Source organism: Diprion similis, chromosome 6 (assembly GCF_021155765.1).
Source record: "Diprion similis isolate iyDipSimi1 chromosome 6, iyDipSimi1.1, whole genome shotgun sequence".
NCBI lineage: Eukaryota > Metazoa > Arthropoda > Insecta > Hymenoptera > Diprionidae > Diprion > Diprion similis.
Window position 1 is genome coordinate 6,939,613 of NC_060110.1, and position 27,244 is coordinate 6,966,856.

Here is a 27,244-nt window from a genome sequence, read left to right on the forward strand (position 1 = left end):
TCTAAGCTGATGCAAATTTTAGTTACAGAGAATCCAGGTGCCGCCTGTTGCACTCGCACTATGCATGGACTGAGGATAATATGTATCTACTCAACGCACTGTGCAATCTGATGCATTGCTCAGGTTGGCCTGCAGCGTAGGCCAGCGGCACCCGTATAAATCGTATTTATACACACACGATCATACTGCTCCGAATTCTCGCTGGGTAATGAACGTGTGTAAATACGTGACATAAAGCCAACTGTACGCGTGTAGCAACGTTCTACATACATCGCTTAATCGTTACGTGTTAGTTCCGTCTTTCGGACTCTGGAACCGAAATAGTAGCACAGTTGAGGCAGTCAAGGCAGGGTTCGCGTCGACGCGCGTCTTTGCTCGGATACTAATTTCTTTTCTCACATACGATAGAATATGTAAATGTTAACACCTATATTTATCTGTAAACGATCATTTGAAATATCGTCAGATATATCTAGTCTTAAATAATCGCGAAATCGCCTCTTTACAATCGACCACGGTGTCCAGCCAAAGAACAGACCGGGGAGCATTCATCTTGCAGCTTCTAACAACTGTACTCAATAATCATATTACATGTATGTGATAACCTAACGATCGCGACCTGCGGCAGCCGAAGCATTTTTTCTCTTCCGCTTCCCTGCTTATTTTCTTGTTCTTCTCTGTCCATCCATCTATCTGTCTGTCTATATTTATCTTTCTCGTTACTTTTTGCTCCACGTGACTATCCGATAATTAAATAGCCACGGACTGATCGTCCTCAGTTCGTTTTAGGAAGAGGAATGTATAGTACGGGAATACAAATTACACAGTCAATATCAGCCATTCGTCGCGTTTGGAGTTGTTAACATTTAACAGACCTGCGTGCCCGCTCAGCTATTCTAAACATCATCTGCAAACCAAAGGCTCGCGGGAGCGATCCATGACCTTGGTTTTATCATTTTGTTAATTCCTCGTGATGCGTGTTACGCACACCGAAACGTAACTCACTTACTTGTGTGTTTTTATTCTTTCTATCCTCCTGTTCTATGCCTTTTTATTTTGAATTAGCAATAATTTGTTGTATATACATACGTTCATAACAATACGTATCGTGAATATCGCTCTCGTAGCAGTGAAATTGAAGTATTGCATAAATACGGTTGCAGGATTAAAAGAAAAGAAAAAAACGTAATCATATTCTTTCAACAAACTAGTTTCGCTAAACTATACCCTCCGCTAACTAACAATACGGTATACATTTATTCTTCGAAAATCCCTTACAAAGTTACCACTGCGCCTGTCTGGATGTTATTAACACGCTGAAACTCGGTTACTACAGGTATTGAAAAGAGAAGAGAATAGAAGACAGGAGAAGAGAGGAGAGGAGAGAAGAGAAGAGAATCAGCAAGAACTGCATCGTAGGACGTTACGTAAGTTGCATCCAACACCAAGGTGAGCGAAGAGTCATTTGTCACGATGTCGAGCCCTCGTCTGCTGAACGCCGTTATCGTTAACTGGTCAAAAACAAGTGGGAATGGAAACGGAGGGTGTTGGCCGGCCGGTTCAGTCGGCGCGCGTATTCGCTCCGCGTCTGTCATTAACCGTCGCGCGATGGCGAGCGTCGGTGTTTCCAATTCTCAGGGCAATCAAAAAGTATTAACCATAAACAATGTCAATCCAAACCTCAAACGGATGGAATATGCCGTTCGCGGACCTCTCCTCATACGTGCCCTCGAAATCGAAAAGGAACTCCAAAAGGTGAGGATATAACCATAGATACATACGCATATGTCATTATTCTACTGCACACTGACTCCTGTTTCATTGTTTTCTCTCTCGACATTCAACCAGCTTGGCGGTTATTTCGCCATTCGCAATGTATGTATACAATTGTACAAATCGCTAATGCCGCGAAATATTCCACGCATCTGATATTTCCATCCGTCTGTGTATGGATACCTATACATCTATTTTTTATCCATGAATTTATCGGCCTCAGGCGTTCGTCCGCGACCGTGACGTCTGAGGTAAAAATATATTTTACATAGTATACATGCCTAGACTTGGACGTATTATGTATACGGAATATAATGGTTTTGCAACCTTTTTCAAAGTTTTGTCTACCGCTGTGCCAAGTGTGTAGTAATTGCTGTATGTTCGCCGTACAGATTAAATTACATATGTTTTTTTCTCTTTCCTGTAATGGGTACTCTGATCACATGGCATTGCGACAAGAGAGGACAGTCCATTACAGTAAACAAATATACTGTTCGCTGAGCGTAATACTTACTCTTATTACAAGTTCAACCGACAGATATGATTCGTTTATCACTATGTATAGATTATTATCCACTTGAGATCTTAGCTCAAAGTTCGATTGAAGAGTCAATAGAATTGTGCCGTGCATGACGCATCTGAAAAAGCAGAAAAACCCAGGAATGTTATTTTGAAGACTGAAATAGCCCATTTTTATTTTTAAATCGAATGTCGACCTCAAACGTCTTTGTCCAAAACTTTATGTCAAACACTATATATTAGTATAAATTCATGTCTATTGTTTCATTGTAAAATGTCGAAACAATTTTTCTCCTACGTAATAAGGAATTTCTGGTAAATATATCCAAAATTACAAGCTACTCACCTCGAGTCATTGATCCCAAAGAGAGCGTTAATTATAAGTTGTACAATTTGAAAACTGAAAAGGATTTTTAATTTGAATTATAATTATGTGATGACTATCCCAGAACCAAGCCAAGAAACAGCATCATGAGATTGAAGTTTGTCATGTTTATGTAATGATTCATGCTTAAAAAAAAAAGGTATTTTGCAACTTTGGGTTTTTGTTTAAACTTCAGTAAACCGTAGTAAATCCGATACTCATATTTTGCATAAGCCACACCTTCAGTCATTCTGAAGTTGCAAAATAGTGAATTTGTTTTCAGTATTTCAGTATCTTGACGTTACTAACTTGAATCACGTACAGCATTGCAAGGTGTTTAGCGGTCAAGGAAATCTGAAAAACTGGGAAACGACAGAGAAAAGTTTGGGATTGTTACACTTGATCTCAATTTTGAAAAAAGATTCTTTACTTTTGATATTGCAATTTTTATTTTACTTCACTTATTTTCCAATGAAAGGACTTCAGACTTAATGATTTAATCCAATTATTTTTAGAGCGTAGTAAGCTTGAAAATGTAGGAGATTGTTTATCAACGAGTCTGCTCGAAACCCTAAGCATGAGCGAAAGAAGATGCAGAACAGACTTTATATTCTTGACCCCAGCCAAGCAGAAATAAGAAAATATACATTGGACCTAAAAAACAGCTTATCAGTAGAATATGACATCAGAACTAAATTTCTCAAAAATAATGTATAAAACAAAACAAACCAACTAACATATATTTGCAACTTGTCAACAAAAACATTTTTTTCTGCGCATTAACACAATAACAACTGTGTACAAAGAACGAGTTCAAATTAATTAATATTTATAAACATATTCATGAAACCCATAAAGTATGCACACTTCATATTTATGTAGCACCAGGTGAAAAATCTCATTACCGAAATATCTAATAATTGATCATTTACCTAGGGAGTCAAGAAGCCATTTACCGAGGTGATCAAAGCCAATATTGGAGATGCCCATGCCATGGGACAGAAGCCGATTACCTTTCTTCGTCAAGTTTTGACTTTAACCGTCACCCCTGAACTTCTAAACGACCCGAGATACCCTGAAGATGCTAAAAGCCGAGCCAGAGTTCTCTTGGAGGGCTGCAAAGGTGGCAGTGTTGGATCCTACTCTGAGTCTGCTGGTATTGAAATCATTCGAAAACATTGTGCTCAGTATATCGAAGAGCGCGATGGAATACCATGCGATTATCAGAATGTTATTTTATCTGGAGGTGCCTCTGATGGTATCAAGGTATGAAGCTTTAATTTCTTTAATGACACTAATCTTCAAATTTTTCCCTACCAAAAATGAACTTTTTTTATTCCATCGCTGATTTATTACAATCATAAGTGATACCATAAATATGAATTTTTTGATGCAGCAAAATTTTTATTTATATACATGCAAATGTCTTGAAAACAATCTGGATTTCTAATGCCAAGCATAAAAAATCCGTCGAAGAATTATCACATTTAAAACAAGGACAAAACTTATTGGTTGAATAACATGTCAGTTAGCTTATGAATTGATGATAAAATTTGTAAATAGTAGATCAATTTTGGTTGATATTGAATTAAATAAGTTGACGGCTCAGTTGATGAAAAATAACTTTCAATGCATTTAACTTGCATTTATTTCCATGTTATTGATTTGAAACTATATTGAACCCCAATTTTAATGTAAAAAATTGCTTAGTTTTTCTGTTACCCACAATTATGTAGAAGTCCTGATTGTGAGTTTTGTATTTTGTCAGTGGCTGAACAATGCTAATTATTAATATGAATTTGTTACAGTCGATCTTGAAGCTGTTTATTGAGGAAATTTATGGAAAGCCATCCGGAGTGATGGTCCCAATACCCCAATATCCACTGTACTCAGCTGCGCTAGCAGAGTTCGGTCTGGCACAGATTGGATATTATTTGAACGAGGAAAATAAGTGGTCATTGGATACAAGTGAATTGGAAAGGGCAATAAACGAGGCTAAGGTTACTTGCACTCCTCGTGTCTTAGTTGTTATCAACCCTGGAAATCCAACGGGACAAGTATTAACCAGAAAAAATATTGAAGACGTCATTCGATTCGCCCATAAGCACAATCTCTATCTAATGGCAGATGAAGTCTACCAAGACAATGTATATGACAAAGACAGTGCTTTCCATTCATTCAAAAAAGTCTTGGTTGAAATGGGAGAGCCGTACTCGAAAATGGAACTCGCGTCTTTCATGTCCACATCTAAAGGTTAAAGATTTATTGGTTAATTAGTTCGTTATACGAGTTCAATTTTTGAGATGGAAATTGTCACATGAATTTATTTATAAAATCGACTACGTAGTTCTTAATTTTTAAAGTCACGTATTAGCGTGATTTCTGAGAGTCAACATAATCGCAATTTGTAGATCACAGACACTACCTAGATCTTCAGTTGTAATATTCTTTTCAATCTTTAAGGAATTCACGAGCATTTCAAATAAGAAGTTTATTCGTTTATCATTCACGTAGAGCTTTCGACGTTCAATAGTTTTTAATACATATGGTTCTTACCTTTGAAAATTTTTAACGCAGCGGTGACTTGAACTGATGAAGTTCATACTACAATCTAACTAACAATATATTATTTTAGGATACATGGGCGAATGTGGTCTGCGAGGTGGATATTCAGAAATTCTGAATATGGATCCAGAAGTAAAAGCGATCTTGCTTAAATCAATCTCTGCAATGTTGTGTCCAACGATTTTGGGACAAGTCACGATGGATGTGGTGGTCAATCCACCGCGACCAAACGAACCGTCGTACAAACAGTTCCAGGAAGAGAAAGCTAACGTTCTCAAATCCCTTGCTGAAAGGTCACGCATGGTAGTTGACACCTTAAATAGTATCAAGGGATTCAAGGTGCGTAATTGTATGCAATATGGGTCGTAATAGTTGTTTGCCGCACTTTCACGGAAAGTGTTTAATTCCTGAAGTATAATAAGAGCATGGATTTAATTTCTAAACTTACTTTTTTTTATTTTTAAGGTAAATCCGGCAATGGGTGCGATGTATGTCTTTCCCCAATTCACACTGCCCGAAAAAGCCATCCAGGCAGCAAAAGCCGAGGGAAAAGCGCCGGATGTATTTTACGCATTTAAATTATTGGAAGCTACCGGGATTTGCGTTATTGCTGGATCAGGTTTTGGACAGAAACCCGGAACATATCATTTCCGTACGACCATTTTACCCCAGAAGGATAAAATTAAGACTATGCTTGCTAGTCTGAAAGAATTCCACGAAAAATTCCTTAAAGAGTATAGCTAAATGAAATCTGTTGCTGTGCAAGCTAGACTAATAACTAAGTGATAATTTATTATGATATTTTATATACCGTTATATACATATGTATATAAAGTTGTAAATATGGTCAAAAAAGAGTGTTGGTCAAAGATAAGTAAAAGCTATTATTGATAACTGATCATTACAAAAAAACAAAATTCAAACACATAAACCAGTTTTAGTTGAAGTAATAAAGCAACCATAATGAGCAATAGCAAAAATGAGACTACAATTTTCATTACTTCAATAAATATTTCACACTGGGTTATCAGGGAAATGGAGAATGTAATCGTATGGTTACCACTAGTACTTTTTTACATTTGGCACTTGCCCAATCATTAAGTAGCCTGAACCAATGCTAATTTTTCACTGGACACATATATCACGCTACATTCTGAATATTTACACAGTTTTTTAGGTCTGTAAATAACTATATATATATATAAACAAATTATTACGAGTTGTACCTGTATATTAGACATTACTTCGCGTATATCACCGAATTTACAACTCATAAGAAAGCCTTTCTATTTCTTCGACAAAGAACATCAAATCACTCTCTGTCACACCAGAGTTCTGCAGTACAAGTCTGAAGAAGTTCGGATGTTCTCTCAGAGGCTGGTATGTTATGAGCATTGATCCTTTGCGTACCATCTTTTCCTTCACAAGAGGAGCGATTTTTTGCAGTGCCAGAGTCAATTCTTCGCCTTTGAGGTGCCGTTTTGATGGAGGAACATACCAGAAACAGACATTGGTGCATTCCGGCTCAACGAGAAGCTTCCATCCATCCCGCCGCCTTATGGTGTCAGCAAAGTATTCGGAGAGCTGAAAGACTCTGTCAATGTGTGACTCGAGGCCCTCGGATCCTTTGGCTTTCCACATGAACCAGAACTTGAAGACGTCCGCTCTCCTTCCACACTGAATGTGTTTATCTCCAGAATCATACGAAGTGTCATAGAATTTATCTTTCTGGAACAGGTACGTTGCATTCGCGCTGTGCGCCGCTTGCAGAAGGTTTTCATGCCGCGTCAAAAGCGTCGAGCACTGTTGCGGTGCTGCTAGCAGCTTGTGAGGATTCCAAGTGACTGAATCTGCTAATTCAATACCGTCCAGAAGGTGCCTGTATTTTGCGGAGACCAGCGCACCGCCACCCCAGGCAGCATCGACGTGCAACCATATTTTATGCTTTCTACAAATATCTGCAATTCCCCTAAGCGGATCGAACGCCCCAATCACTGTTGTTCCTGCGGTCGCAGAGACCATCAGCGGAACTCCACATTCCGCAATAGCCCGTTGAATTTGGGTCTCTAGATCGTCGAGCATCATTTTTCCGCGGGAATCAACGCGCACGCTGTAAACATTACTCGATCCGATTCCCAGGAAGGCACAGAGCTTTTTTACCGAGTAGTGAGCGTCTTCGGACGTGAAAACCACCAGTCTAGAACCCTGACTCAGGCCGGTTTCCTTCAGCTGGGGAAACTGGTGATGCCTCGCAATGTTCACCGCGTATCCATTCGCCATTGAACCTCCAGGGCAGAATATTCCGTCACCTTTACCGTCTGGCCATCCCACGATCTTTCGCATTTCTTTTAACACTACTTCCTCCATTACAGAGAATACTGGGGACACTTCGAAAGTGTAAACGGATGGATTCAGCGCGTCAGTCAACCATTGGGCAGCAAGCCCGTACGGATCGATGGACGAGTACAGCTGATTTATGAAACGAGGGTGTCCTGTCTTTACACTGTAACGAATTACACTCTTCGCCAAGGACAGCAGATCCTCGTGCTTTAAGCCCTTGTCTTCCAGGTCCAGATTTATTGCCGAAAAGAGCTCTATTGGTGCTATCCATTCGACTACCTCATTTTCCCTAGATGTTCCCTGGAAGGGGAGCATTAAGGAATTTGATTATGCTCTCATTTAGATTACGGATTTTTTTTTTTTTTAACGTGCAAAAAAGATGTCGAAATTGCAAAAATAAATGTGGTAGCATTTTAAAATAAGTAAGATATTTGTGCGAATGTGATAACTTAGTTTACAGAGAAAGTCGATACATTATGTACAGTCATGTTTACTATGCTGATACAATGGACTGTATAGAAAAAAAAGAATATTTCTTTTTTACAATTATTACTAAGTATTTCTTTTGAAAATTATAAGAGACCTTTTTTGTAGAGCGTTCAATTCCCTACAAAAATACGTTCTGGTCTTATAAGTACATACACTAACGTGGTAACGAGTTATAAAATTCCAAAGGTTGAAGAAAAAAAACTGTTCCCATATTATTTAAATGAGAAATAGAAAATCGCGACGATGCACCTCTAAATATTAATATCAAGAGCTAAAATACGACAGCATTCTTTTTTGGTTATTTCGAACAATATTCTCGACTTCAATTTAGAAAAAAAAAACTGTCAATTTTCTTGATACAGTTTAAAATGCATACTATAACAATATCACTTGGCATACAAAGAATGGTTGCTTTTTTTCCTATGCAAGATAGTAGACCAGACATCATTCTTGATGAAATGGAATTGCTAGTTCGACAAATAGTCATACAGAGATAGTGGCAAAAAAAATTTGTTGTCACACCAATTTTAAAGATACTGAGATTTATGTTAGACATTGCAATTCCGAGTATGCAATTCGCAAACAACTCTAAAAAATTATACAGAAATAATTCAAAGTATTCATTCATCTGGAAAACTCTTCTGCAGAGGTATGCAGAAAAGTTGACGGAGAAGTTGCCGAGAAAATTAATCTATTTTTTAAATACTGATCTTTCTTCACTATACTACTAATGTACGCACTAATTATTAATAACTTACGTTTTCAGATCTCACTTCTGTGATCACAAAATTAGAAAATAAAAGCACTGACTTACCTCGAATACGGCCTTCTCGATGACGACGTCCATGAAATCGCGGAGGAACTGTTCGTGGTTTTCTTTAATCGGAAGACTGCGCCAAGTAGCTTGATTCAAACCTGAGGAAGGTTGGTTGTGCCTCAGGATAATTTTCGATTCACCGTCGTCGTCCTCGTCGCGGAATGATACCGGTCGAAATTGACCCTCCAGCAAATCGACGGGCAAACTGGTGGCGTCTCCGTTCTTCGGATTCACATTCAGAGGCGCCAAGTCGTTTGAATCCTGCTTTTGATCCCAGGACTGGTCCAAGGTCCCCTCGGTGGCCGGCATGGTTTATCGCTCGGTGAGTTGGTGAACCGTGTGTCGCTTGAAACGATTAAACCTACCTTTATAAGCTACCGGAGAATCCGCCAAGGACGGAGTGAGAACGCGAGCAGGGGAACTCCGGTGTCGATATTCACACGTCTTCGAGAAGATCGTGATTCGACGTCTCATTTTCCTTGTTTCAGTAGGGTCTTCTGTTCACCATTGTCTTTCGTCATTTATCTACCTGGTTCTCAGCTGTCTGCGGGTTTCCACGTATTGCCTGAAAATATTGCCACAGCCCTCATTGGGAGTCGTGCTCTGTCTTTTCCTCGTCTTTTTTCCCTTCATTACCGGTTACGTGCGTCATTGAGATATATTATATTTATGTATACCGCATTTCTCCAAACCAGAAACGCGGTAACTACTTTTCCTATCTCGCATACAGGGAAATCCCGTCGACGCGGTTCTTCAACGAAAATTATACGTATAAGTAACTAATAATACATCACCTGCAATACTCTGCATACGAGTGTCAATGCTTTACTACGAAATCTATAATTATTCCGAAGATTACGCAATTATGAGGGGTTTCGCAAAATTTTCCAGTGTCCTCCGATCTTCAGTCTTTCCGAAACGTTGCATTTTAAATTCTTCGCATTTCATTGCCACATATTATAACAGTACCCAGTAACCACTATTGTTCACCTCTGTGTACATCTTACTTTTTCATACGGAATTGAGACGATACGTTTTAAGATAGTAAATTTTACGAATGATAGAAGCGGTAAAAATCAGTTACTAAACAGTAGCACAGGACTGTCTCATGGCGCTGAACCGTGACATACTTAAAAACTACTACCGTAATTTTATTGCACGTTACGATTCCAGAATTTCAATTACCAAATAATTGATGTGAACTATTTCTTAGGTTTGGCTTATAATTCAATTTAATGAGTAAATGGTACGTAGAATTGTTAAACACGAACGAGCGATAGAAATCGGTTAAACTACTGCACGACTTGTGATAAACAAATCTGCGGCGTTTGTAACGATCAGTTCAGTCACCGATCACTTGACGAATCAAATATCAGCCAACAAATTGGAAGGCGAAAAAATGGGCATGTAGCCAACAAGCACACGAAAAGACAATAAGGCGTGCGATATTTTCGCTTTCACGGTGATTTTTGGGTCTCGTTATAGCGATGTCATGTTATATTACGATTCGGACACATTCATAATTGAAAAACATTTATAAAATTTAAAAAAGAAACTTATTTTATGATCTTCACGAGATACACGCACATACATATATTGTAGATTTTTTCTTTGTTACTCTTTTTACTTCTTATCATCTGTGGTGATATGAGAAAAGTATCGGCTTCGGTCAAAAGTGATTTATTCTAATTTCAACGAATCTTTACGGCTTCAAACCTCAAGTATCCGAAAAACAGGTGTTTATAAAAATGACGGTCTTACTGCTTTTGCGGTCTGCTGTCTGTCCCAACAATTAAAGGCGACAAGCAAAGACAATGATCTTGGAAACGGATTGATGAAAAAATTTGAAATTCACGAAAATTTTACACTAGTTTCTATAAAACGAATAAAACAATGCTATAGGAAACAATTTCATCAAAAATAAAGGAACCATTTTATACTTATAACAGGGTCCGTACGGTTTTTGGAATCTGAAATTCCCTGAATTTTCCATTAATACTAATACCTTCAATATTACCTAATAAGGAACTGACTGTCTAAATTAATTTATAAACAACAGCCTGCGATTTTCCGTAAGAAAAAAACGAAACAAGTTTTGGTATCAAGTAATGGATGTAGAATGTATGAAGTGGTGCGACGAAACAAAATGGTCAAGTGCAATTTTTTTTTGTTACGGTCAATAATAGTATAAGAACGAGTTTATTTCTGCGAAAGACTCAAAATTCCAGTCTTATTTTCGCAATTCCCTGAATTTTCTCGGACTCCCTGCTGGAGTTTCCCTGCTGTGAGAAATTCCCTAAGTTTTCCAGCTCTTACATGTACGTAGGAACCCTGAATATGAACAAGAGACTGTTCATCTTTTAGATTCTGATTTCCAAAAATTCGACCAAGAAGATGTGGCTGCAACAACGGCAAGCGACGAAAGAGGGAAGGCAGTGCAATCAAATTGGCATTAAAAAGTAACTTGCTCATTTCATAATTCTTAACCGAGACGGAATCAGGAGAAGGGAACCTTCGTTCTGCAATAAGCTTATTATATCCACTCGCGTAAATACGAAGCCAAGAATAATTCACTACAGGACGTAGCATAGGGAATATACTGACTTGCAATACGCTAAATATTTCACGATCACATTTGCACGAGCTGCGGTCAACGTATCTGCAGAATGTAAAAGACATTTTATACATTTAAATTATACTCAAGTTGAGAGAATCGCAGAATTAACTGCATATGTTTTCTCTCGACTCTCATATTTTATTATTTCAACGGTTTTTGTTATCTAATCGGGACGAAAACAACCTTGGCTGAAAACAAAGTCAATAAAATGTATTATAATTATTAAAAAAAATTTACTCATCTTTTCTCCAGTAAATACATTACACGTATACTTTAGTGAGAATATAAGATTATTTTACACAGGTAGTAGAGTGTTTTTGTTCATAATTGTCTATAGAACGGAGCTGCTGTTAAGCCTTTTTTGCGTTCGAGATACGTGGACCTCGATATTTGGAGATATATACGTCAACATTGAAATCGAACGAGGCACCCCTTAAAAAATAAAAATAAAATGATCCTGGGATAACGTATTGGCTGGTTTACATTTGCGAATCCGTTTAATAATGCTAGTATCACAAAGGGAGTACTCGCAGGCAAAGCAATGTATGTATTTCCGTCATCAAATACGTAACGCATGTAATATTAATAGAAAATTTATATTTTAATAAAACTGCTGCAAAAACAGGCTTCGCAGTTTCAACTCATTTCCGGCCTTCGATGTCTCAATAAGAGCTCTCATTTAAGACCTTGTTTACTATTGGTTGCACGCTGTTCAGGGTTTTAAATTATCAGGCGCATTGACGCTGATCGGTCAATATATATATATAAATTATACTATATATATTATAATGAACACGCATAAAACCGTAAAATTTATCCAATATCTTTAGTTTTCTGTGGCTTATTTCATAATATACGGAAGTATAATTTACATTGTGCACAGTAAATCATTTTCAATAAATATATATAGTGTATATCCGGTGAAGAGGAAGAGAAAATGAAGGTCTTTCGAAAATTAGCAATTTTTCACAATACCCTATAAGAGGGATAACGGTGCATGAGTATGTTGATTTTAATGAATCCCCGTCTGTGTCGTCGGCTGTACGGGCGGCTCCGTTTTTATGATATGAGTCAATCGCGATTAACGCTAAAATAACCGTAGGGGAACGGATCGAAACATAATGCAGCAGGAAATTTCCACTCGCATTATATTGTGGAATATAGACGGCGCATACATACCGCAAGCTGACTATATCGATTGCTACACGCATACTTACAAGTACTACATTATTAAATACATAAAACTCTGCCAAAGGTTCAATTAACCGCATTGTTTCAAACCACGGCAGATATTACTGACACCTTGAAGGACATGGAAACTGCACTTGCATGTAATATGCGTCATGAACAACCCAATTAAGTTGGTAAACTAAAGGAAGGAGTGAATTAGAAATAACGTTGAACTCAATCTGTGAGATTACTGCAAGTATCCGGATACCTGATATAATGGAATATAAATAATATGCATGCCAAACTAATATGTGGTTTTATAGAAATATTTGCGTAAATTCTTAATTCGTTACGGTGTGTTAAAATTTCGGTTTCAAAATACTTGACGATCTCACACTACTTGATACGTTAAAAAACGATGAATTTAGAGGGAACTTTCGGGAATTTGAAACGAAAGAAAATTTGCTGTTATTTCAATGATGATACGAGAAATTTATAATGTTTATGATTCAACAATTTGAGATTTTTACAAAACTTCCAAATCAATACATCATATTTTTTTACATTTATGTAAAAAAAAATAAATTGACTGAAGCTTTCAATCAAATCGTATTGCACAATATATTATAGTCGGTCGTATATGCTCGCATCTTGCATAGGTTATTTTAAAATAGATGAGAGATGTTGTACCCCTTTACCACTCACGTTTTTGATAATTATTCATCGTACTTTCAAAAAATATTACATAAATAGCCAATTGGCCGTATGTTGCTGCTACTGCTACTCTTGTTTCTGCACATTTGATGTTGTGATTATTATAGATTGAAATTATTCGAGTAATCCTGGTGTCGTTAAAAAATTTAAGTCAGGGCTCACGCTGTGAACAATTATTTTATAAATTGACGCTCCTTACCGCTTCGTTTCTTTCTCACACTATTCCATGGGTTGTGGTTACATGTATCGCACATGTATAATGTATATTTTAATTCGTATCACCTTGGTAAGGTCCCTAAAGACCTAAGACTTCGTTATTTCCAGATCCAAATGATTTACAGAGATGATATTAGATCTCCGTATTCCACCGATCAAATCAATGGGAATTAGCAGAAAAAACAAAAGAAACAAATATGAACTTTTAACACGTTTTTAATCAACTTTCGTCAACCCAATAGTACACGTACTTCCTTATCCTAGCTTCTTGTCGTTAATTTGAAACATGACCGTGTTATTGAGAAATGTGAAAAAAGAAAACGTGGACAATCGAATTACGCATTTTCAACGATAATCGCTTAATTGCAACAAGATTCTGCAATAAAAACTCGAGTTTTTATGTTGAAAGATTAATACAATTTGTCGTTTAATTTTTGTCCTCTCTTATCCACGTATCTGGCTGGGCATTTTTCGAGATCGGATGTGATCTGTAAATTCTATGAAGCAATATACATACAATCACACGCCAATGAATTTCGCTACAAGCTGGATTTTCAGTTATTAGTCTCATCAAACGTTAAATAATAGTTAAATCATTTTTGCGGCAATTTTACTTGGCCGGAAATAACGCTGGATAGCCAACATATTGTACACCTACATGACACTATTTATTTGTCCTTGATAACTTACGATCAGTAGGTATGCTATACATATAACAGTGTAGAAATATTAAGGTATATATTCGTTTTCATTTAATGTTATACAACTTACGAACTAAGTAAATGATTTTTGTATTCAAATATTCGTATAAATACAAATACAAATAAAAATATAAATGTATATATATGAATATTTCAATATAAACTGTATAACTATATAAACTATACAATTATAACATATAACATATACCTGACAGAAAATAAACCCTATATCATTCTCCCATCGAGTTGCAGCGGCCAGCACCATTCACTGATATGAATTAGTTAGGAATTGAATCAATTAAAAATATATACCTACATGCAAATTTATAATATTTTTTAATTTTATTTCACAATCATTTCCCCGAGTTCCAAGTTTATTATTATTATGATATTCCTGTTTTTATGATTACTATTATATTAAGGATCGGTCAAATAAAGGTGCAAATAAGAAGTTCATTATTCAGACGTTATTAGAGAATACTGTGATATTATTTATGATGACTCATATACATGTATATTATATTATATTTTTTCTTAATTAGATGTAAAAGAACGTGAGAAATTATGAGGTCATCTATCCCAGATAGGGTAGTATTTAAACAACATTTAAAACATGGTTAAACTAAAATAGGAGTACCATTACATCGAAAAATCAATACAAGCTGTTATACATTTGTTTTTCTAGGTGAAGCGCGGTAAAGAATTACATTTTATAGTTAAATATGACTCTCTTGACAGGGTATAATTTTTACCACCACACAGCGCTGGTCTGATATATTTGACCCCAATGTGAACATCGAAAAATGGGGTTGTTGCTGTTATTTTGTATCGAATTAAGTACTTTTTAAAAAAATTTTGCTTCATACATAATTACGAATAAATCTTCGACCTTCCCTAGCAAAGAGCGCGTTCATTTGACTGCGACCGATATATCCCGCGAGCCAGAAACAAGGCAGCGAATTCATGATTTCGATCGTATAGATTTCTCCAGTTATTCGGTATAGTAGCCTTGGAAGGAGGGCAAATATTTGAAAATAAAGAATTAAAACAAACAGTAAAAAAATCGCGCCATAGAAATTGTTTATGTTATTATATTCTCGAGTTCAGGCGCCGTTCAATCCACTGCATTTGCAATACACACATACTAATATTGGTTTTTCATTTTATCACTTGTTAAAAATGATCATGGCAACTTCTTATAATTAATTTTACGTGTACATACACTTTAAACCGGAGCGAGTTAGCTGTGCGAGCTAATTACCCGCTGCAACGACAATACGTCTATATCTCTCGATTATAACATACAACTTGTATTATATTATAGATGCGTTATAGAATTAATCAGCGGACTCGAATGTTGTAATCTATATATATATATATATGTGTGTATATATATGTATATAAAAGTAAATCATGAGTCTTGTGATAGATTTTATACATCTTAAGGCACATGGAATTTCGTTTCTACACATAGCTATGTATTTATATGATCATATATAATTATTTTCCATTTTTTTTCGCCGTTACCTCCGTATTTTCAACCGAAGTAAGCACCACAGTTTGAACATCTTCGATTTTTCAATGCCAGACAAAACAATATTCCAAGTGGAAAGAAAAATATCGCACAGAAAAGGCCCAGACACGTGTAATCATCCTCCAGCATGCCCACCTGTAATTAAATTTAAAGCAATTCGTTTTAATTGTCTGTCTTACTTTTTTGTCTATTTGATTTTTCACCATGATTTTGCTTATTAATTTAACGCGAAGCTAGGCCTAGGTCAACCTTGTAATTTATTATACAACTGCTGAGGTATTCCTGGGTCGAATAAAAACACGCAAATCTTTTTTTGGCCTTTAACAAACGCGGCTATGTTATGGTGTGAAATAAGAATTTCGAAGTAATTAGAATGCTGATTAGTTCGATGATTTGATTGTACAACCAGATTACATCTGAAACCTAAATATGGTTTAGCGTTAAATAAAATGGTGACAAGAATGTCTAAAGTATAATTTTACCTTCACCTACATTCAAAAATTGAGAATTTATAACTGTTTCTTATTCGCCATTTTTCCCAAGTGCCTTGTCGGAAATGAAAAAGAAAGAAGTTTTACAGAACCCGAAATGAATTGGTGTCTGAGTCGACACTAATACGGAAAGTATAAGTCAAGGTTTAACCGTTTATAATTAGGTATAGAAATTCAATTCACAGTTTCTGGTTTGCTTGTTTTCTTATTGGTTTTTACCGGTAGACATTTTAATGCTCAAGTCATTCCACAATATCTGCACTTTATAAATGCAGTGTTTTAACGTAGGTGAGAAACGATTTCATATTATATTATATGGAGTAATTTAAAAACTTGAAACTTCTCAATGAAGTTATTGAGTTGGTTGGAAGCATAATTTTGAAAATACGAGACATTTTTGCTCCGAAACAGAATTAATCTATTCACACACGGGATCTCGAACACAATTGTATAAAATGTAAGTAAAAACTCTCGGAATATGAATCGGTAAATAAAAATTAAAAAAGAAGTCCAAATTCTTTCTCTTTCTATCGTGTATCCAGAATAGCTCACGCAATCGATGGATTTCATATTTCATGATACATATGTATACATATGAATCTATAAACGAATCGGAATATGACATTGCACATTGCTAAATCGCAATAGATTCCTTATCATACGTGAACAAAATTTTAATTAAATTTTTCATTTCAGATGTAAAAACTAATTCTTTATTCAATGTCTTCAGACCGAAAATCACTCAAAAAACTAAATCAGGAGATGGATTGATTTTTGTTTCTCCGGAAGATTATAATTTTTTTCATTGCATCTAAAATTCCCTATTTCCGAACAGTGCGGTAAAACGATGTTGCGCAAACACTATTTTGTTTTGTTTTGACAATAATAACGTAAACATTTTTATCTCACTTATTATAACGAAAGATGCACGCGTGAATACGGAATCTGATTATTGGCTTACTCTGCAGGCAGGGCAGGCGCCGACGAGGATTATTTCAGGGACGATCACAGTCGTTGAGGCTGCAGGTGCAGTTGCTCCGTAGGATGGCAAGTAGGAACTCTGGAAAGGTGCTCCATCTCGCGGATAATACCCTGGGGGTGGCTGCCACGACCCAGCTACTTGTAAAAATCAAGGGAGATATGCGTAGGATTAAAAATGAAATAAATCAAAAGGATAATGTTCGATCCAGTGTTACCCACACGCACCACAATTATGGAATCGTACCATATATATATGTATAGATCTTGCGTACAATGTACTTGTACATGTATGTACAACACTCCGTAGATGTACCATAATTTGATCATTTTACAATTTATCCCATAATTTGTATCATAATTTTGATGTTTAGAAGCGGTAATTCCATTATTTTTTTGGCAAAAATTAACGTATCGCATGTCACTGCATACGATACATAACTATATAACATTATTCATTTATTCATTTTTTTCTCCTTCAAAGAGCCACTATGAAGAATATTTTGCGATTTTTTATTCAAATAATGTGTGGTGGGAGACAAAAAATTATGAATAACCGCCCTATTGTGCTTTGCTTTTCTAATATGATTTGTACCGTAAGAATACCATGATTTTACGGCCCTGATTCCATAATACAATCGGAAGATTTTGGAAACGCTGGTCAGATGATCATGTATCATATCACTATCATCATGTGATGACTGGTCACTCATGCATGCGACGCAGTGGCGTGAAATTTAATTTACAATGTCAATGCGCTCGTTTTAACGCTCGCCAATCGCCATCAACATGATACGTGAATTTTTTATGCTTTTCAATAAAGATTCAATATCAATTGTTATAGTATACCTTGCGGCGGACTAGTCGGTGTGATAGGAGGAACAGTTGCAGAGTAGGGTGGAGGTTTGTCATTTCCTGGTCTTAAGGGTTGTTTTTCCATGGTTAATTCTCGGATGTTGCTAAAGCCGCAATAATCTAACGAACCACGGCGAAGCGTAGATCTGTCAAAAGCTATTTATGCAGTCGGCAGCATACGTGTATAACGGAGAGAATTATGAGGTATTATACATCGGTGACAGTTCGTCGAATTGCGCAACAATTACCTCGAATACCCTTGTAACTTTCCGGAATATTATTCGTAGAGCGGAGAGAATTATACAGATGAATTCCACGTTACGTTATCGTACCATAGCCACTGATGAACAACATTGGGAGATACTCAAACTTTTACGATAACAAATATTTCTTTCAACACTTGCGATTTGTTATTTTATTCTGTTTCATTATGCACTCCGATCTCTGCTCTCTACATCCCAACCACGATATAGTACCATCTGTACTTGGAATGCTGAATCAATGATTAAATTTCGATTCATAGGTAGAACAAATGCCTGCCTTACCAGACTACTAAATACGCCCAGGATTATGCAAAAGTAGTCTAGAGAAGATAATCTGACTAAAAATATAACACTTCGCTTAGCGACTCTCTAAAATGGAGCTGCTTCTTCTCTATCGCACACACGTTGCACATCACTTTTCGGCACCGTGAGCGCACCTTGCGGTGTAAATCGACGTAAAAAAACTTCACAACCTGTATGTATGACCGTCGTGGAAACCATAGGTGGAAACTCTAGCTCTATCCAATTTTGCATAACCTATGGTTTCGGGTGGCTGACTGTCAGTCTGCCACATTCACATTATTTTCTATCCCTTTAACCCAATTTCTAACTTCCTCAAGTCATCTGGTCCTTCTTCGAAGATAATAGGCCACTCGTACGGGGGCTGTAGCCGTATTAAATCGAAGATAATTAAATCGTCGGCTTATGATAAAGTGACGTAACGCAACGGAGACCACGGTGAAACCGTACGGTAACGAATGTTGAAATATCGAAAATGCTTACGTCAATATGCTTCCAATACTCTAACCTAGTTGATTGCTCGTTCAAATCGTTCCTCAATTTTCATTCCATAACGTGTTAAATCACGGTTAATCACGATCTACGACGATGCAAAATAATTCCAAAACCAGAGAGATGTTTATCGTTCGTGCTCTCGAAAAAATACTCGCCGACCGCGATATCAAGCGGTCTCACCTTTCACAGCTTAAAAAATCATGCGAATCTGCTCTTGGTAAGTTGGAAACTAATTTTTATAGAGCGTTTGTTTTATTATCAAGCAAGAAAGTCAATGAAACTGGCGCGCTAGATTCTTGTGTTATAAGTTCTTAACCATTTCTCAACGATTTTTTATACAGACGATCTTCGCAATGAGATTAAAGAAGTTCCGACTGTCACGGGCGAAGAAACCACATCTAATGCTCTTCCGTTGCCCAAAAGTGACTCTAATGTCATTTCGGCAGAGAAATACTTTTTGCCGTTTGAACTGGCCTGCCAGAGCAAGTCACCTCGAATCGTGGTCACCGCATTGGATTGTTTGCAGAAATTAATAGCTTATGGCCACCTCACTGGGAATGTTCCCGACTCTACTGAGCCTAACAAATTGCTAATTGTTCGTATTGTTGAGACGATATGCGACTGTTTCATGGGACCTCAAACGGACGAAGGCATTCAGCTACAGATTATAAAAGCTCTTTTAACTGTCATGACCAGTCAACATGTGGAAGTACACGAGAGGACGGTTCTGCAAACGATTCGCACGGTTTACAATGTTTACCTTGCATCCAGGAATCTAGTTAATCAAACAACTGCAAGAGCAACTTTAACGCAAATGATTAATGTGATTTTTGCTCGTATGGAATCTCAAGCGGTAAATATCTCTCAGTTATTTCTGCGAATGTCAGTTTTTCAATAAATTTACTAATAAAGATGTCTAGCTCTCTAAAAATCGTTTCAATCAGGAGGAAGAATCTTTGAGAACTGAAAACGAGCAGCAAGAAAGTTTGGCAGCTTCGGCAGGTGAAACAGAGACTGAAGCTGTGATAAACGAGGAGCCTCCAATAAATGATCCTACAGAAGCACAGATGTTGGTGAAATCTATTCTTGATCAGATGGTAAATACCATCGTTCCTGAGGACTCAAGCCCAGTATTAGCTTCTGATGAAGTTTCTCTTGATCAAGTACCGACTGATGACACAACTGATGAAAACACTGTGGAAAGTGATAATATGGTCACAGCGAAATTTACTCATGTTCTACAAAAAGATGCCTTTCTTGTATTCAGAGCACTTTGCAAACTTTCTATGAAGCCTCTGCCTGATGGGACACCAGATCCAAAGTACACATGTTTTTATGCTCGCTTTTTTTATTCCATGCATTTTTTCGAATTGCTGGAACTATTGAAATCAAATTTTTTTTTAGTTGTAACAAATTTTTCTCTGTTTTGAAAGTAATGTAAACTTTGCTTCTTTTTCAGGTCCCATGAGCTTCGTTCAAAAATTTTGTCACTTCAGTTACTTTTAGGTATCCTACAGAATGCAGGTCCAGTATTGCGATCGAATGAGATGTTTGTTATAGCTATAAAACAATACTTATGTGTCGCACTATCTAAAAACGGGGTCTCATCTGTTCCTGAAGTTTTTGAGTTGTCACTAGCCCTGTTCTTGGCTCTACTGGCGCGGTTCAAAGTCCACTTAAAAATGCAGATAGAAGTGTTCTTCAAGGAAATTTTCATGAACATATTAGAAACCTCCAGTTCATCTTTCGAACACAAGTGGATGGTCATACATGCTCTGACACGGATTTGCGCAGATGCTCAAAGCGTCGTGGACATCTATGTAAATTATGATTGCGACCTTTCTGCGGCAAACTTATTTGAAAGGTCAATAACTCATGTTTTATGACTAATGAGTACATGAGTAATGGTTTTCTTCACGAGTACCTAGAGATGAAAAAATTGTACAATTGCTGAGTAGTAATCACTCATTCAAACTCTAAATTATCAATATCATGAAATTCGGAAAACGTGTTTTATTTCTTTATGGATTAATCCTTGTCAATTTTTTTTTACAGACTTGTTAATGATCTATCCAAAATCGCCCAGGGCCGTCACGCACTCGAATTAGGCGCCTCCCCTAATCAGGAAAAGTCTATGCGCATTCGAGGCCTAGAATGTCTCGTTTCGATATTAAAATGCATGGTCGAGTGGAGCAGAGATCTTTACGTTAATCCTAGCATACCTGCGGACCAACAGCCACCTTCTGAGCCCCCTGATCCTCCTCTTGAACCACCCTTGCCTCATTACGGCAGTGCGGGTAGCCTTTCTTCCGCAAACTCAAGCTTGACGGGAAATAAAGAGATTCCAGATTCCCCAGAGCAATATGAGGTCCAAAAGCACCAGAAAGAAGTCTGGGAAGCCGGAATTGACATGTATGATGAGTTTTGTCTAAGTTAAATTTGAGAAGGGGATTTTCTTTTTAGTTTCGCTAAATTTATCACTTTTTCTAATCTTCTGGCGAAAAAACTGTACAACGGATCAATGCGAAACTTGACATGTGGATTCATTCATCTTTTATCTATTCACAAAAAAATTAAAAATCATTTCCTCCGAAAAATATGCCCCCCACCCCCTCGACGTGCGATGATCCCTAGTTAACGGTGTGCATGATTTGAGTCTTCCCATTGATCCTGCAAGAAATACCCAAAAACATTTTACTTTGCACACATGTAGCTATTGTTTGATGAAGTGAACATAAAAAAAAAAAATTACGGATCCGGTGATGTTTTGAACTCAAAATATCGATTGATCGAAAAAAATAAATCGTTCTTCTAGTTACAAACAAAAAAATATCCAACATATTGGTTTTTTTCTCATCAAACGTTAGAAGAACGTCGACTGAGCATGCTTTCCAAATTTGAAGGCAATCTGTTGAATAGTTGTTTAGATATCATACACACTATCAACTAGGGATCATTGCGCGTCGAGGTGTGAGTCGTATTTTTGGAAGGAAATGATGTCTAATTTTTTTGTGAATAGATAAAAAATAAATAAATCCACATACCAAATTTCACATTGATCTGTTGTACAGTTTCTTCACTAGAAAATTAGAAAAAAGCAACAAATTTAGCGAAAAAAAAAGAAAATCCCCCTCTTAACGAGGATGAACCATTCAGATTTTATGGTTTCTTAACGCCATCTCATTACAGCTTCAATCGAAAACCAAGCAAAGGTGTCCAGTACTTACAGGAACAGGGTCTGCTTGGTGGTTCTGTAGACGAGGTGGCTCGCTGGCTACACATAGATGACCGCCTTGATAAAACAGCGATTGGCGATTTCTTGGGTGACCATAATCATAACCAAGTTATGTATAGCTACGTGGATCAGATGGAATTTGCAGATAGGGATCTAGTCACCGCTCTCAGATATTTTCTAGAAGGTTTCCGGCTACCTGGAGAGGCTCAAAAGATTGATAGACTTATGGAGAAGTTTGCTAGTCGATATTGCGAGTGCAATCCAAAGTAAGTAGTTTTCGGCGCATGGTTTTATTTTCTGTTTACCTATTTTATCACTTCATTACGTTTTTTCTAATAAATTTTTCGAAAACACGGATGTTTTTCAGCAATGGTTTGTTCACAAGTGCCGACACTGCCTACGTCCTTGGTTTTTCTATTATAATGCTGACGACTGATCTGCACTCACCGCAAGTTAAAAATAAAATGACTAAAGAACAATACATCAAACTAAATCGCCGAATAAGTGATAATGAAGATTTACCAGAAGAGTATTTGTCTAAAATTTATGACGAAATTGCTGGCAATGAAATTAAAATGAAATCTAATCCAAATCGGCCTGGAAAACAAGGTATAATGTCGAAATTGCGTTGCTGGTTTAACTGTAGATTATTCTATAAAAATATTCATTATGTTAAAATTTGTTTTTTACAACAGTCATATCCAGTGAAAAAAAACGACGACTCTTGTGGAATATGGAGATGGAAGTTATTTCGACAGCTGCTAAAAATTTAATGGAATCAGTCAGCCATGTTCAGGCTCCTTTCACAACAGCAAAACACCTTGAACACGTACGTCCAATGTTCAAAATGGCATGGACACCATTTTTGGCTGCCTTTAGTGTCGGGTTACAGGATTGTGACGATCCGGAAATAGCTTCACTTTGCCTTGATGGTATCCGATGTGCAATTCGCATCACATGTATATTTCACATGTCGGTAAGCAATCTACGAACTCTGGTATCTCCATATAAACAAACCTAAAAAAAGGATTCTCGGATTTGTGATTCATCATTATCTACATTGTTTGTTTATTCTTTATTGAAAACCAAATCATATAGATGACATACAATATACGCAACACTTGGAAGTTAGGTAAACGTACATTACATCCTACAAGACACCTTGCAACTTAATTACTAGACTCCTGTGTGCAGATTTAGTTAATATAAAGTAAAAAGTTGAGAAGAATAACAACTAAAATAGAAATAAAGAAATAAAAACATATGAAAAATTAATAAATTGCAGCTTGAACGTGACGCATATGTACAAGCACTAGCCAGATTCACATTGCTGACAGCAAACTCTCCGATAATGGAAATGAAGGCGAAAAATATAGATACCATTAAAACTCTCATCACCGTCGCTCACACGGACGGCAACTACCTTGGAGGATCGTGGCTCGACGTTGTAAAATGTATCTCCCAACTGGAGCTAGCCCAATTAATTGGAACTGGCATCAGGCCACAGCTTCTCGGACCACCTTCCAAGCCACACTTTCCCTCACCACTAGCAAATCTTACTAGTCTAAGTCACAACAACTCTCATCAAACGAACAATTTGATTCTCAGCTCTCTGGATCGTCAGTAAATTTTATCTATTTGTATTCAAACATTGAATTTCATTACAGAAATCAATTTTAATTCTTCATTACAGCCAGTGTCAAAGAATCAATAGGAGAAACCAGTTCGCAAAGTGTGGTTGTAGCTGTGGACAGAATATTTACTGGCTCTATGAGACTGGACGGTGATGCCATAGTAGAATTTGTAAAAGCTCTTTGCCAGGTTTCACTGGAAGAGCTTGCGCATCCTACGCAGCCGCGGATGTTTTCTTTAACAAAAATTGTCGAGATTTCTTACTATAACATGGGCCGAATTAGGCTACAATGGTCTAGGATTTGGCAGGTGCTAGGGGACCATTTTGACACTGTGGGATGCAGTCCTAGACAAGATATTGCCTTTTTCGCTGTCGATTCTCTGAGACAGCTGGCAACTAAGTTTATTGAAAAAGGCGAATTCGCTAACTTCAGATTCCAAAAAGATTTTCTAAGACCATTTGAGCACATTATGAAGAAAAATAGATCACCAACAATCAGAGACATGGTCGTCAGATGTGTTGCTCAAATGGTACATTCTCAGGCACCAAATATACGCTCTGGATGGAAAAATATATTCAGCGTATTTCATCACGCCGCTAGCGATCGTGACGAAGCTGTGGTTGATCTTGCTTTCTCTACAACTGGAAAAATAATAAGTAAGGTTCTTCGTGTATTCTGCCCCCCTACACATACTATTGGTCTACATGTTTTTGAATACAAAACTTTCATGCATAGCACGATAAGGTATTTTACACAAAATATTCTCAACCAAATTTTGTCATGTCTTTACCATGATCATCATTTACCCTTAAATTCTTATAGCAAACTTGCATTCATTCTTCTTGTATAATGACTCATAAGTTTGACACTCAGCTTTCATTTCCATTGCAGATTGTACGCGTAGCTCGAAATTTCATAATTTTGCGTTCATTATCGTTCACTTATAAGGATCAAGCATTTTTAATTCCCCATCTTTTTCTACTTCGTTTTCCAGATGAACTCTATGCCGAACATTTTGGCATTATGGTTGATTCGTTCCAAGACGCTGTCAAGTGCCTTAGTGAATTTGCTTGCAACGCGTCATTCCCTGATACGAGCATGGAAGCAATTAGACTGATTCGTTCCTGTGCATCATATATCGATGCCAATCCTACTTTGTTCACCGAAGGAATGATGGATGATAATGGTACTGTGTCAGAAGAGGACAGAGCTTGGGTAGGTAATTCTGTTTGATGTTTGCATTGTAAGTTGGTGAAATCGAATCCATTTTTAATTTTAGGTAAGAGGCTGGTTTCCTCTGTTATTTGAATTGTCTTGCGTCGTAAGCAGGTGCAAACTAGACGTTAGAACTAGAGCTTTGACTGTCCTATTTGATGTCGTGAAAACCTATGGAGCTTCGTTCAAGCCTCATTGGTGGAAGGACCTGTTCCAGGTTCTCTTCAGAATCTTTGACAACATGAAGTTGCCAGAACAGCACACAGAGGTAGTACAACATTCTAAACAACAGAGTATATGACATTGACTAGAATTTTGAATAACATTTAGAGGCTACATAATTTCGAACTTGAGCAAACACATTGAATAATCTTACTATACATGGTATTTACAGAAAGCGGAATGGATGACGACAACCTGCAACCACGCATTGTATGCGATAGTTGATGTATTTTCTCAGTTCTACGATACTTTGGGCCCTCTATTGCTAGAACAATTGTATGCTCAGCTTCTTTGGTGTGTGCAACAAGACAACGAACAGCTAGCTAGATCAGGGACAAACTGTTTGGAAAATTTAGTAATAAGTAACGGTGTCAAGTTCACTGAATTAACATGGGAGAAAACTTGTCATTGTGTTTTTAGTATTTTTGACAGCACTTTACCGACAGCTTTGCTCACCTGGAAACCACATTCTTCTAACAAAGAATCAGACCTTGAAGTAATAAATGGGGATATCGACGGGCATATAGGAATTTTAAAACGAACAGTCAGTACACAGAGCCTGGTTACCAATGAGGATCATATAACGAGACTTTTCTCTGCTCTTCTAATAAAGTGTGTAGTTCAGCTTGAACTGATCCAGACAATAGACAACATTGTTTTTTACCCTGCTACTTCGAGAAAAGAAGATCAAGAAAATTTGGCGCTCGCTCAAGCAGACATGTTAAACGGACGTACGCCAGAACTTGGTGGTAAGGGTGGCGGAGATCAGCAGAAAGAAGAACAAGGAATGTATTGTGCTCTGACGTCACCGCATTTGCTGCAGTTAGTCGAGTGCCTCTTGAAATCCCATCGTTTTGCCAAAAGTTTCAACACAAACCACGAACAGCGTAATAATCTTTGGAAAGCTGGTTTCAGAGGAAACGTAAAGCCGAACCTCTTGAAACAAGAAACTCAGTCATTGGCATGTGCGCTGCGGATTCTGCTGAAAATGTATAGTGATGAGGCGCGCAGAGACGACTGGGCCAAGGTAGAGTCTCATTTGGTGGAAGTGTCTAAAGAAGCCTTAGAGTATTTCTTGGCTCTATCCAGCGAGGCTCACCGAGATGCTTGGACACCGATTCTCCTGCTCTTGCTGACCAGAGTTTTGAAAATGTGCGACAGCAGGTTTGCTGTTCATGCATCCAACTGTTACCCGCTTTTATGCGAGGTAATGTGTTTTGATCTCAAGCCCGAATTACGTTCGGTTCTCAGAAGATTTTTTCTGAGAATTGGCCCTGTATTTAGGATCACCCCGCAGTGACGGTGAAGGCCCGTGTAAACATTTATATATATATTTTATAACTTGTATTATTTTACATGTATATACATATTTATATGGCATACTAGTCTCTGTATATGAATATGTATGTATACGTGATTATGTATGTATGTAGCTACTAAATAGATGTAGACTATTATCTTTAAGCACATTATGTAGTACGTAGGAATAATATTTTCAAATTCTTCTGTTACACCATGTATAATTAAATTATAAAGTGACTATAGCTTAGCATTATCCCTATTCGTATTTATCGGATGCAGAAAACATTCAGTTTCTCGCTTATATTATACTACCTACCGGATGTTTTTACGGTTCCACCATCTTTCAATAAATTCCGTACTGTAAGTTAAGCCCAAACAGCTCAGCTAATTTTGATTGAAATATGTGGCTGCTGTGATTAGCTTACATTAACCTAA

General features: G+C 37.2%; 4 protein-coding genes across 6 annotated transcripts; 2 read left to right on the forward strand and 2 right to left on the reverse strand.

Moving 5' to 3' along the window:
- The first annotated feature begins 789 nt into the window (after positions 1–789).
- On the forward strand, positions 790–6,204 carry LOC124406663 (alanine aminotransferase 2). Of its 2 annotated transcripts, none has more exons than XM_046882167.1 (6): positions 790–1,011; positions 1,337–1,755; positions 3,593–3,922; positions 4,465–4,909; positions 5,292–5,560; positions 5,687–6,204. In XM_046882167.1, exons 2-6 carry the CDS (start codon positions 1,474–1,476, stop codon positions 5,963–5,965), a joined length of 1,605 nt encoding a protein of 534 aa, XP_046738123.1. In that variant the 5' UTR covers positions 790–1,011; positions 1,337–1,473; the 3' UTR covers positions 5,966–6,204. The 2 variants fall into 2 exon arrangements, with proteins under 2 accessions (XP_046738123.1, XP_046738124.1); XM_046882168.1 differs by having other exon boundaries at positions 790–996.
- Positions 5,881–9,208, reverse strand: LOC124406662 (cysteine sulfinic acid decarboxylase). Its single transcript, XM_046882166.1, has 2 exons — positions 8,865–9,208; positions 5,881–7,861 (listed from the first exon to the last, which is right to left on the reverse strand). The coding sequence occupies exons 1-2, from the start codon at positions 9,174–9,176 to the stop codon at positions 6,485–6,487; spliced, it is 1,689 nt and encodes a 562-aa protein (XP_046738122.1). The 5' UTR covers positions 9,177–9,208; the 3' UTR covers positions 5,881–6,484.
- Positions 9,209–15,257: 6,049 nt separating this feature from the next.
- Positions 15,258–18,613, reverse strand: LOC124406675 (brain protein I3). Of its 2 annotated transcripts, XM_046882192.1 has the most exons (4): positions 18,392–18,613; positions 18,138–18,289; positions 17,272–17,426; positions 15,258–15,954 (listed from the first exon to the last, which is right to left on the reverse strand). In XM_046882192.1, the coding sequence occupies exons 2-4, from the start codon at positions 18,226–18,228 to the stop codon at positions 15,823–15,825; spliced, it is 378 nt and encodes a 125-aa protein (XP_046738148.1). In that variant the 5' UTR covers positions 18,229–18,289; positions 18,392–18,613; the 3' UTR covers positions 15,258–15,822. The 2 variants fall into 2 exon arrangements, with proteins under 2 accessions (XP_046738148.1, XP_046738147.1); XM_046882191.1 differs by having other exon boundaries at positions 18,138–18,613.
- Positions 18,614–18,925: 312 nt separating this feature from the next.
- Positions 18,926–27,185, forward strand: LOC124406654 (brefeldin A-inhibited guanine nucleotide-exchange protein 2). The gene is made up of 13 exons (XM_046882149.1): positions 18,926–19,418; positions 19,543–20,054; positions 20,146–20,522; positions 20,661–21,065; positions 21,257–21,613; positions 22,391–22,702; positions 22,804–23,045; positions 23,132–23,412; positions 23,722–24,055; positions 24,130–24,726; positions 25,065–25,285; positions 25,350–25,553; positions 25,680–27,185. The coding sequence occupies exons 1-13, from the start codon at positions 19,295–19,297 to the stop codon at positions 26,805–26,807; spliced, it is 5,094 nt and encodes a 1,697-aa protein (XP_046738105.1). The 5' UTR covers positions 18,926–19,294; the 3' UTR covers positions 26,808–27,185.
- Positions 27,186–27,244: the final 59 nt, after the last annotated feature.